General features: G+C 32.9%; 2 protein-coding genes across 2 annotated transcripts in view; both read left to right on the forward strand.

Moving 5' to 3' along the window:
* LOC109330959 (pentatricopeptide repeat-containing protein At3g62470, mitochondrial-like) lies at positions 2,522-4,665 on the forward strand. The gene is made up of 2 exons (XM_019565222.1): positions 2,522-4,392; positions 4,528-4,665. The coding sequence occupies exon 1, from the start codon at positions 2,522-2,524 to the stop codon at positions 4,268-4,270; it is 1,749 nt and encodes a 582-aa protein (XP_019420767.1). The 3' UTR covers positions 4,271-4,392; positions 4,528-4,665.
* Positions 8,416-13,297, forward strand: part of LOC109331858 (bZIP transcription factor 16-like) — a 7,072-nt gene continuing 2,190 nt past the window's right edge. Inside the window, exons 1-8 of the mRNA XM_019566626.1 lie at positions 8,416-8,561; positions 9,378-9,496; positions 9,581-9,634; positions 9,728-9,802; positions 11,638-11,727; positions 11,834-11,893; positions 12,047-12,216; positions 12,722-12,776. Of these exons, the coding sequence (XP_019422171.1) occupies positions 9,425-9,496; positions 9,581-9,634; positions 9,728-9,802; positions 11,638-11,727; positions 11,834-11,893; positions 12,047-12,216; positions 12,722-12,776 (576 nt within the window). The 5' untranslated portion in view covers positions 8,416-8,561; positions 9,378-9,424. The remainder of the gene's footprint in view (positions 8,562-9,377; positions 9,497-9,580; positions 9,635-9,727; positions 9,803-11,637; positions 11,728-11,833; positions 11,894-12,046; positions 12,217-12,721; positions 12,777-13,297) is intronic.

A 13,297-nucleotide genomic window follows, 5' to 3' on the forward strand; every position in this document is an offset into this window, starting at 1 on the left:
TCCAACAATGCTATTGATAACTCTTTCTTCTTAGAACAATTCTGAGTTGATATTGAAACAATACCATATTGAACAATTGGGGATGCATAATCTGGGTGAATTAGAAACCACCCTCAAACACAATACATGTGTATAGATTAGAACCCTCATCATTGCAGGCCTTAGAGCATCCAGAGTGGTGAAAAAAACTCGGTTCATAGTCAAACAAAAACGTTCTTCTTCCAATTTTACCATTGGAGAAGAACTGCTCTTGTGCTTATTTCACAAACAAAATATGTATTGTTCTTATAGTTAATAAAGTATTAGAAAATGAAAAAAATTGTGAAAAGAGAGAGAAGAAATCAATATTAAATAAAATAAAAGTAAAAGTGAAGAAGAAGATAAATGTGGGATATGTTTGTGGGTCCATTTAAGAACGAAAATAGAGTTGCATCATTTGAGATGATTTTAACTTGGGTTGCTTAAATTGTTGAAATGTGTAAACAAATATAAAATAATCAACGAGGTTCACTTAAGAACGAAAAATAGATTACACCATTATGGATGGTCTTATTGATATTGACTACAAACCTAAAATTTCATAAAGCACGCAACTTTTTATTTTTGTTATAATATTAATCATAAATTGTTGCCATTAATTTTTAGATAAAATCATAAAAGTTTAGATTAGGGATGAAGGCCAGTGGAAGGCCAAAGTCAATATTTATTCTTTTTATCAAATATTTGTGGATTAAATCATTATCAAATCATGATCAAATAACAATAATGTATTATCTAGGGATGCAAGATTTCGCTAGATCTCCAAGATGATTAAAAAGTCAAGGTTTAATTCATGTGAGCGATATTTGTTGGAAGAATAACCACGCACCCCGAAATGAATTAGTTCCCTACCTAGAAAATTAGACATACTCTTGGTAGTATCAAAAGAAATCATGATCAAATAATAAGAATAAGAAATCTTCTTGTCGATCAATCTCTTTTTACCTTCTTTTATTGAGAATCAAAGGCAAAGAACCAAATATAAGATGTCAACATAAGAGGCATTTATTAAACTATTATTTATGTTAATATGATTCATATCAGAGAATTTTTTTAAAAAAAGTTTCATTAATTGTCAATTATCTAATATAACATTCAAGTTTAGAATCAATTATATATAGTATTGAAGTCACATAAAATATGTTAAGTATATTACCTTTGCATAGTCACATACAAGCAATAAATGCAAATCTATACTCTTCTGATTCTGGCTACAATAGAATAGTAGTTATCTTCAATTTAGAACTTAAATAGTATCAAGAGGGTAATTTAAAAATGAATAAAAAACAAATAATGACACATGAATAATCAATATTAATCCTTGGCTCCAATGTTCACCTTTTAAGGACGTGGGTGCAATAGTATAAATATTCAATGTAATTACTAAACAAATATTATGCATAATGAATTATGTCACCGGTTACATGGGTATGGGAAGAGTGAAGAGTCACAAGTAAGACACCATGTCTTGAACCAAAACTTTAAGACATTAGTTACATGGGTCTTTCCTTCTTATGAACTCTTTCACTCCTTCCCGCATATCCAATATGAGACTTCACACTTGAATAAACCCAACATAGTCATTAGATATTTATTAGTAGGAAAACTGCTAATTAATAGAAAGATGAAACTTATACACATAGAGCAAAACAAAATAGTACAAATGGGATAACACAGATATAACATGAAGAATAAATAAAAAATGAGTTTTTCAATTATGTCATATTAGGATTGATATCCCGTAACAATACACGCTTGTTTGAATGGACAATCATGTTCAAATGGAATCATTTTTTTAATTTTTATGCTTAATTGATATCCACATGATTTTTCGTGAAACATCCAATATCCAATGTAACTTCTCAAATGGGGTGGAAATTGTGAACTATATTTCCAAAATATCTAAATTCACATAATCAATATATGTATATTTCTGTTTCATGACATTTGAAACAAGATGTGGTTGTGTCTCTTAGCAACAAAGTGTAGGTCTCAAGTTTGATTGCCAACCAATAGTGCTATCGCTAGGCTATGACATCTTTTTAGTCAAATATCGAACAAGTATGATATATAACCATTCAGATCAATTTGTACAGAATCTTATTAACGATGCATTACTCTTCACCAAATGACATGAATATTTCTATAAATAGAGACACTTCAAGACAGAATAAAACACGAATTTTGATCTCTAAGAAATCATCCTTCATTTCTCTAATGCATAAGAGAAGTGTAGAACCATTCTGCCAAGTGTCATTTACATCATTAAACATTTGACCAAGATCGTTAAAATGGGCTACCCAGATAGGTTCGGACTAAATCGGATTGGACTAAAAAGCTCAGATATAATTTATACATATCAAATTGTAGCCCAAATCCATATTAAGAATGATATAATATAATAGTCAAACCCTATAAATTTTGGGGGCTTTCATGGGCTAGACCATTTGCCACATTACTACACAATACATCACTTCAATCAATGACTCTCAGACTATGCCAAAAAATCTCTTCCAATTTCCCATTTTTACCATTCTTTCTCTATCGCCACCACTCATCACCAATAGTAAGAGATCATGTTCTGCCATTTTCTCATTCTCAAAAAAGATTGCTTTTTTCTCATTTTAGGTTTTTTTCTCAATTGCCCATTTCAAATTTCCAAGTAAAGTTTACATTTTTCAATAGTCCCAGGTCATTTGGTTCTGTTAGTGATTCTGGGGTTGAATCTGATTATGATTATGATGAAGGTTGTAGTAATGGTAGGAAGGGTATTAATGGTAAATCATGTGCTGACCCAGATGAGGTTGATAGGGTATGCAAGGTGATTGATGAATTGTATGCTTTGGATAGGAACATGGAAGCAGTTCTTGATGAATGTAGGATTCAATTATCACATGATTTGGTTGTTGATGTGTTGCAAAGGTTTAAGCATGCTCGGAAACCGGCATTTCGGTTTTTTTGTTGGGCAGGGAAGAGTCATGGGTTTGCACATGATTCAAGGACTTATAACTGCATCATGAATATTCTAGGGAAGACTAGACAGTTTGAGACTATGGTGGCAGTGCTTGAGGAAATGGGTGAAAAGGGTTTTTTGACAATGGACACATTTTCGATTGCTATCAAAGCCTTCGCGGCTGCTAAGGAACGGAAGAAAGCCGTTGGGGTATTTGATCTGATGAAGAGGTATAAGTATAGAGTGGATGTGGATGCTGTTAATTTCTTGCTTGGTAGTCTTGGTGAGTCAAAGCTTGGTAAAGAAGCACAAGTTGTTTTCGATAAACTGAGAGATAGATTTACGCACAATTTACAAACTTATACAATACTTCTGAATGGATGGTGTCGGGTAAGAAATTTGCTGGAGGCAGGGAGGGTGTGGAATGAGATGGTTGATGAGGGATTTAAGCCGGATATTGTTGCACATAATGTTATGCTTGAAGGGTTGTTAAGGTGTAGGAAGAAGTCTGATGCCATCAAGTTATTTGAAGTCATGAAAGCCAAAGGTCCATTGCCGAACGTTCGGAGTTATACAATCATGATACAGGACCTTTGCAAACAAAGAATGATGAGAGAAGCGGTAGATTATTTTAATGAAATGGTAGGTCTTGGATGCCAACCTGACACTGCACTTTACACATGTTTGATCACCGGGTTTGGGAGGCAAAGGAGAATGGATATGGTATACGATCTACTTAAGGAAATGAGGGAAAAAGGTTGTCCACCTGATGGAAGGACCTATAATGCGGTGATTAAAATGATGACAAGCCAACATATGCCTGATGATGCCGTGAGAATATACAAGAAGATGATTCAAAGTGGCTTCGAACCGACAATTCACACTTATAACATGATAATGAAATCCTATTTTGTGATAAGAAATTATGAAATGGGACGTGCGGTTTGGGATGAGATGCATGATAAGGGGTGTTGTCCTGATGATAACTCCTACACTGTATTTATCGGAGGGCTTATAAGACAGAGCAGGTCAGACGAGGCGTGCAAATATTTACAGGAAATGATAGAGAAGGGGATGAAAGCTCCTCAGCTTGACTATAACAAGTTTGCTGCTGATTTTTCTAAAGCCGGAAATCCCGGCATACTTGAGGAGTTAGCTCAAAGGATGGAAGTTGCTGGTAAGTTTGAAGTGTCTAATGTCCTTGCCAGGTGGGCTGACATGATGAAGAAAAGCACCAAGGGAAGAGATCCTACGATGTCTGGTAGGCAGTTTACATGAATATATGATAGCCGAAAAGGCGGCCAGAACTTGGTAGGAACTCAATAGCCTAGTCCTAGGTACAGAAGACCTTGATTTCAGTTATCCAAAGCCGGGGCAAAATGAACAACAATTAATCATAGGTTAGTTTCTTTTCAAGTTTCATGTTTTGTATGACTATTTGTGCTTCTCTTCTTTCGGTCACTTTTTTTTTGTTGCATCGATCTTGTTTTACCGGATTAACTTATTTTATTTCTATTGTTACTGACTAAATGTAGGAAACTCTATCTCTGTATGCTGCAAAATTACTTACTGAAGTACAGAAAACACCAACTTGGTAGAAGGAACTCCATGCCTTACTTCCTCCTGATGTATCAAATGGAATTACAGTCATACCAACTCCATACCGTGCGGATACGGCAGGGTCTGGAGCAAAGACTATCGGCAATGTGCGTAAGAGCCATTGATTATATTAAATCTTCAAATTTATCTTCCTGCATAGGATTTTGGTTAAGTCCCAAATCTCGACATAGTGAACCTTCCTATGAAACTGAGTTAATCTTGTATCAGTTTGATTTTTGGCTATACAATAAGAAGTCGTTGGTGTACAACGAAGAAGCAGTTCCGTCAGAAGTATGAAGTCAAACGCGTATGGTGATTACACTTATCGGATCGCATTTGTGAATGATGTAAATTATTCTGCACCAGTCATAGTATGATCCATAATTTCCATCCCATGACAGCAAACATAGAACATGTGAGTTATATGTAGCTTATGGCACATATATAGGCAGAATGGAATAGGAATGAACTTGATGACATTATTAGACAACCAAAGTGTCTCACTTTCAAAGCCTCATGTTCTATTTATGAGCTGGAACGAAATATCGATCGTGTTCTTATGCGACTCGGGTTTGATTATCAGGTTTTCTCCGTTAATAGTCGATATCTGCTAAGGTTGGTGTACTTCCCTCACCTTGCATGTTGCATGTATTCATGAATGTTAAATGTTCCTATTGAAAATTTGCCCAAGTGGAATTGAAGTTATATAGATTGTAGATTATTAAAAATTGCACTTTTATTGTTGTATAATTAGGCCAGTGTTGTGAGAAACGGACCGTACTAGGCGGTCCGACTGTTTTGACCACTGACCGGACTTGAAAACGGCTCTGATTTGTAGCCTTAACCGAATGAGAGTTGGACCGCTTTGGGCCGAGAAAAGTCCAGTCCGACCGTGTTAAATCGGAATAATCCGTGATTTAAGCCGGACGTTTTACTTAAAATAAAATAAAAACGGAACATTATTCTAATATTTTATATTAAGAAATGTTATTTCAATATAATTATACATAATTATTAATTATATAAAATTTTACACTTATATATAATTATATATTTATTGATAACAATTATTAAAATCACTAGTCTGACTGGACGTTTAACCGTTTAAACTGGTTGAACCTAGTATGGGACTTCTTACAGTTTGACGTGTGGCTCGGATTTCAATATTGGAATGATGGTGTTTGATTTGTTGGATAGAAAATGAAAAAAAGAAGAAGCAATTACTGTCTTTTGACCTGTTTGGTGATTCTTATAAGTCAAGCAAGCAGAAATTGAGGATGTCCCATGACACTTCAGTTTTTTTCTTTCTATCTTTTCCTGGAGAGGAAAAATGTATATACTGACAATGTATAAGTTTTATATAATGTGAGTTAATTATCTATCATTCATTTTTAACCATCATCGATCTCTTCAAAAAAGTAATATAAATCTTTATATTGACACTACATATATATTAGACTAATTTTTTAATGCGGACATGAACCAAAATAATGAAGAAGAAGAAAAACAGACTCAAAAAATGATATATACGCGTGTAAGAGATTTTTACACTATTACTATATCATTCACTTTGTTCTTTCGTGATAGAAAGGGAAATGTTGAGTAAATATCATTCAACTATGACTAAGATATCTCATGTACTCAATTTTTCACCATGTCACATGTAACCAACTTAATAATTCAAATTTCAAAGAAATTTAGCACATTAGATCCCGGAGATTAATCTTTTTAGCATATAGATATCTTTTTATTTTGTCATACAACTGTGATGAAATTTTAGGACTCCAGTTTTATAGGAAATATAAAATTGAGAAAAATGATTTATTTTTAACATTGTAATTTAAATTGAGTTTAAAATCTATACATCGTCAAGTGTAAAGTTTTTTACACTGTTAGCACATCATCCACCATTGATTTGTATTACTTTTGTTTGAGAGTCAATAGTAGTTAGAATGGTGAATTATTTGCTGCAGTATAAAAAACACTAACACTATCAATCTATATATATTAAATTCATTATTAGTATTCAAAACAGATAGAATTAAAGACCATTTTACTATTAACAAATATTATCTAGATGATCACCAACACCAAAATAATCAAATTCAAATAGATGAATGAAGTAGAGGAATTGTTACATATAGAAAATCAATATTTAAAGGGACATAAAAGTGTTGCAACAAGTTATGAAATTGATTTAACCCTCCAATTGATCCTTTGTTTGCTCCTCCAATAATATGAGGAAGTGAACAATTATAAATACAAAATGGTTAATTACGTTTACTAAGAAATAGTTGATTCAATGGTATAAGGTATCACCAAATATTAAGATAAGTTTGTCAAATGTTTGATTCCTGAAAGTGATACTGATTAGAAGAAACAACAATATACCCTTAAAATGATTAGTTTCTTACCTATAAATCGGAGATTACCCTTGGTTATACCAAAAATAAGGTGAGACAATCATTTCTCGTGTGTACATTTGTTGACCCACACTTAATGTCACTCCATGTGTCATGACCTTGTAATTGGTCAGAAAAATACTTAAAAATTAAATTTTAACTTAAATATATATTTTTTCAATCAATCATAAGGTTATGATACATAAAATGATACTAAATATGAAACAACAGATGTGCACACTCATTTCGCTTATGAATTGAGAGATTTACCATTTCAACATTCCTATAACTAGTTATTGTATTTTATTTTATATTATAGTCTACATTACATGTTCAATATTATAAAATAGGTCACGATAGAACCAAATACATAATTGTTCAATATTTAAAGTTGTTAGTGGTTGTAGCATATAGTTAAGAAAATAATTGTAATATTATAACTATGTATATGATTAAACTATAACTCTTCAACAAAACTAGTCATGAAAGTGATATAATTTTATTAAATGACTAAAAATGATATATAATATTATATTTATAAAAAAAAGTAATTCAAGTAATTTTTAAAAACCACTATAACTTTTAATAATTTATTAGTCATTTTACAATTTGAATGTCCATCAAATTACAATAATTACCTCACCCTAAAATACTTACTAATATTTCATCCAATTCTTATTAAAAACAAAAAGTAAATACAATCCAATATGATGTATTCATCAGTACACATATATAAATAATATTCAATTAGAGTTTACCGATTTAAACATTAAACTAATTGAATGAAAAAAATTAATATTTAATTACTCCAATTAATAATTATAAATTAATTAATGAATAACCAAGCAAATGATAAATAATTATTTATAAATCATTTAATAAAAAAACTAATTTCATAGCTAATCAATAATCTACTTCTAGCAAGTTAGTTTTGTGGAACATAAACTCCCATTATTTTAAGTTTTCCAAAAAAATTCCATTTTTAATTTATTAAAAAACTTATGATGAGTTATGGGATAAATTTTAAGCTAGTGTTATGTAAGAGTGATATCATTTACATGAAAAATTACTTATTTATTTTAATTTCTAAAAGCTTAAAGAAAATTCATTCAATATGATATATTATATTAAGAGAATAAATTTGCTACACCCAAATTACACTAGTTTTACTTAATTTCAACTATTCATTTTCTTAAATCAACGAACTAAATTAGTTTGTGAAATATGTAATGAGAGAGAGAAAAATCTTAAATAATTTTTAAGTTTCACTCATTTGGTTTATTAGATTTAAAAAAAAAACACGAATAATCGTGATTGAATAACTAGTGTAACTTAATTTGAATAAAAATATGAAATATAATAAAAATTGTGGGCCATTAGATTTAGGGTTGTTTGGCAAATCTGCATAATCTAATTCCCTTTTTGCAAAATCGAAAATCTCATTACCATTCCAAACCCTAATCTCCGACATCTTCCAAATTCTCTGTTCTTTTTTCGCTTGATCGCGCTACACCGAAATCAACACTCAGCACAATCTTCTTCAACGATTTTCAAATTTTTTCTTACCGGTAATTTTACCATGCCCTTATTAATATGAATTTATTCACGTTCTAATCTCTATGAATTTCACTTTGTATCCTTTATTTCTTTTTATTTATAGTAAATCTAAAGACACGGCACTGGTAAATTTAGTTCCCGGTGTTTTAAATTGCGGTTGCGTTACTTTTCGGGCAATTGTTTTACCGTTGTAGAGAATTTAAAAAGTGCAATATTGCGGCGCGATTGCGGAGTGTAATTTAAAACAATGCTCTCTAATATTTTACAGTGGCACTTTTTAAGATGCAAGTCAAATTAGTCCACTCTATAATTAACTTCTTTGGTACGTTATGAGCATTCATTCCGGGATGAAAGGTACAGTTTTTGGAGCAAAAAATTTAAATTGGCTGGTGCCCTACTTTTCGGGGACTGAATTGGTGATTTACTCCTTTTTTGAATTTGAAGTGTTTGATTATTGTTTTCTACTGAATTTTGGTAGAGATTAATGGAGCAGTATTATTATAGTGATGAACAGAACCTATGCTGGGTTTGGTTTTGGAGTTAACGTTGGAGAAAATGAAATAAAAATATTTTGTTTTGGAATTTTTAAAGCTGGTTTTGAGGGAAAAGGGTGTGATGCATATTGGTTCATTTTCGCTCTGTATAACACAGCGAATTCATGCAGTATATCGTTGCAACTTTTGTTTTGTAATTCAACGTAGAAGCATGTGATCAAGTGGTTTGTCTAAGAGCGTTAATTTTTACTTGTGGGGTTTAGTTGTTGGTTCCGCAGGACAGTGGTTTGTCACTTTAGCTGACTTGTGATGTAAATAATTTTTATTGCGCAGAATGGTTTTGTGTAAAATTTTGGAAGAAGCCTAGCCTATATAACAGTATGGGTAGCAGTGACTTGGATAAATCTCCAAAAGAGAAGGAGCCAAAGGCGCCTCCTCCAGCTATGTCACAGGTCTGCATGGGTTTCATTTATTTTGTCTGTAGTGGCTGTTATGTACTTTCTACATGACACCAGAAATATTTCGTTATTTTCCAGGTGCAGACTGCAAACGGCTCTGGACCGATTAATCCTGACTGGTCTAGCTATCAGGTTTTTAATGAAAAAGTTTTTGTTAGTATATCATATTTTTATTATTAATATTATCTACCTTTGATTTTGATCCCTAACTCCTTCACTTAACAGGCATATTCTCCTTTACCTCCACACGGATTCGTAGCATCAAGTCCCCAAGCTCACCCATATATGTGGGGTGTGCAGGTAATTGTCTCTTGCAGAGTGATCCATAATATTGTTGATAGGATAATGTGGAGTATCTTAACTCAATGTTTGGGTTTTTTTAAGATTTTTAAAGGGACCTGGGTAACTTCTGATGATTTATTAATATCACTTCTGCTACTATTATCGATATTGTTTCCTATTAAATGAAGAAATCTAAGACCTAATGCGACCTGAATCCCTCCATACTTTAGCTGTAGGCTGTAGCCCAACGACAAATATAGATATTTGTTGTTTTTGGCAAGACAAGATACTAATACTATCTTTGTCAAACTGAAGTCAGAAGTTGTTGTTTTTGGCAAGACAAGATACTAATACTATCTTGCATGCTGTCTCTGTGGCCTGTCAAAAATCACTTTCTCTGCTTAGCCATTCAAATTCTGTTTTTCTAGTTTATGGATTATGTCTTGATTGGAGGTGTTGTTTCTTCCCTCTTCTGATGCAACCACATTATTTTCTTCTTCTAAGTTGTGGTTGCTGTTGCATGTGGGTTATGTAGTGTGGGGTTTTGTCTACCACTCAGTGTCTGTTGCTCTCTTCCTTCCATGTCTGTTCTTTATTCTGTATTTTGAGATTCCCGATGGTCAAAGACTCTGCAAACCATCTCGTTTGCTTGGATATGTGCCAAGAGGAAGCTAAGAGCTACATTCTAAGGGCATCACGAATATTTGCGATACAGGGGAGTACTAGTTGCCAAAATTTTCTGTTGACATCACTTAGTGTTCTTTGTTTTTAGTTTTATGGGTTTGTTACTTGTAACAAACTGAAAGGCTTAGTAAGCTTTTGTTTGATGAGTGTTATAAGATATCAGGGTTATTAGTTTCTTAGTTTCATTATTGGGCTCCAACTTGTACTAGTAGCATACAGTATTATATATCCTTACTAATTTAAGTAGAATCTTTGGTTATTATATCACATCACACATATCAGTTATATATTTAATTTTTTAGTTAAAATTATTCACATGGTGTCAGAGCCTCTGCAAACATGTAGTCTAGACTTTGATCCTCGCCACATAACAGCCCCATTGTTTTAGTACAAGTTGACTTTCAGCATAGGGTATGGTTGGATCACATGTTGTCCAGGCTTCAAGCCCAAAAGGCTTTTGCGTGAGGGAGTGATTCAATATAAAAAACCATTTGTGAAGAAAATCAATCTGAATTCTAAAGGTTGGCTAGTTAGTTGGGAATTAAATTTTTTGTTGAGAGTCAAGACTGTGCTTCATTGAAGTTATGAACCTCTGATTTTAAAGACTGGCTAATTATATCCATCAGAAAAGTTATTAGCACATTTCTGAGATCTGGCAGACTTAAAATTTTCAAGCTATGAACTAAGTGAAAATTTAAAGCCATGTCACTTTCTAATTGGATATAGTACCAATGATACATAGCTTATCAATGTAAACAATCTTGGGCAAGATTAATATTGTTGCTGCATATTAACAAGCAACAATAGCCATTGATGAGAGTACAGCAAGGGGGTGAAATATGTATTTGTTTACAACTGTTCCTTGATGTTTGGGGAAGGTTCTCATTAACTTTTGGGAAGACATTTAGAATGATAATTAGTTAGTTAACTTAGTTTTATCACATCAGAAAACTTCAGGATTATATCCAAAACGTGAGTGGATCCAAAACTATAATATTTTATGTTTTTATCCTTTATTGTTGGATGAGACCCACTTTGCCTGTCATTTTTTTAATTGTGTACTATCCCTGAAGCTTGTGTATACCTCATTACACTAATATTACTGAATATCTAGTTTTAGTTCCCCCTAATGCTTTCCATTGGTTGATTGGTGAGCTTTTCACTTGCAGCATATTATGCCTCCCTATGGTACCCCACCACATCCATATGTTGCAATGTATCCCCATGGTGGCGTGTATGGTCATCCATCCATTCCTCCGGTATTCTTCCGTAGATTATGCTTTCTTGAAGGTATCATATTGTAATTAATCATCAAAATCTCCAACTTATTAACCGATATTTGTATGTTTCCATGAATTTATATAGGGATCTTATCCTTTTAGCCCTTTCACCATGCAGTCTCCGAATGGTACTGCTGATACTTCAGTGAGTGTTTTTAGCCATCTTTACTTCTCTGCTTTGTCACTCTTCCCTCAGTTCTTTTTTTTCCCCTTTTTCTGTTTGTCTGTCTATCTGTTTCTTGTCACGGGCTTATTCTTATCCCAGTAAGGAAAAAGTGACCTATGAGTTTACATGCAGGGAAATACTGCTGTCAGCGTGGAAGCTAATGATAAGCTTCCTGAAGTGAAGAACAAATTACCAATCAAAAGATCAAAAGGAAGTTTGGGTAGTTTGAATATGATTACTGGAAAAAACAATGAACCTTGTAAAACACCAGGAACATCTGCAAATGGAATTAATTCCAAAAGGTAAGAGGCAATATGTTGATCAATCTAGTTGTTGAATTATGCCTTATCTTGCTTTTAGCGTAGTCTATTAATCCCCACCCAAATGTCCTTCCAAATTTTGTTTCATACATTTAATCTTCATATAGGCTGTGGACCTTCTTTTGATCTTTTCAGTCATTCCAGATCATAGAAATGAACCTAGAAAATTGGTTGACTTTCAGGTTTTCAATACAGCTTCAAAATTTTCTTATTGAACTTTTTATATGTTTAACTGTTAGGTAATTAGAGGAGCATTTAATATATAACTTCTAAAGCCTGAAAACCCTAGTTACTTCATTGAATTGTTATTTATTCAATATTGGGTTTTGCTGCGCTGTCTACTATAGGAAATATATCAGTAGGGCTTTAGGGTTGACAATTGGTGTTTTATCACGTTATCCGAGTCTTTTCAGTGGAATGGCTTGTCATTTGCTATTGCGTTCTGGCTACTTAATACCTATGTTGATATGAAAACTTGGATTTGCAGTTGTGGGAGTGCAAGTGAAGGTACTAGTGAAGGAAGTGACGAAAATTCTCAATGTGTAAGTTCTGTGCCACTTTCTACTACATAGCCAATATGTATTATGCAAACAAAATAAGTTAAGAAAACCTTTTGTTCTTATTTAGGAAAATGTCTTAGGAGTGACATAAAGATAACGACTACGCGAGTGGTGTAACTCTTTATAGACTACTAAAATATAATTCTGCATAATTTTGTAATTCTATCAGCACTAATTAGGCAAAATATAAGCTATTGTTTGGCTTGCATGGGACAATAAAGCCTGATAGTATAAGACCTAACCAGTTTGGATGAGCATTTAGATCGGTTAAACATTTGAACCACTACGAATCAGTTTGGCTCGGCTATTTTTGATGAAAACGAGTGACCCTCCGATTTAAGTAAACTGGCCGAGTCATGCAATTTATTTATATTAAAAAAAAGGAACCGTCATTTACAGCTTTTAGAAGAAAGGGGCATGTGTAGGAGACTAATGAGGAGAGTTAGTTACTGAAATGGAAGGGAGAGAGAAGGGTAGGATTCAGCAAATAGACATAGAGAAGG

This window comes from Lupinus angustifolius, chromosome LG17 (genome assembly GCF_001865875.1).
Source record: "Lupinus angustifolius cultivar Tanjil chromosome LG17, LupAngTanjil_v1.0, whole genome shotgun sequence".
NCBI lineage: Eukaryota > Viridiplantae > Streptophyta > Magnoliopsida > Fabales > Fabaceae > Lupinus > Lupinus angustifolius.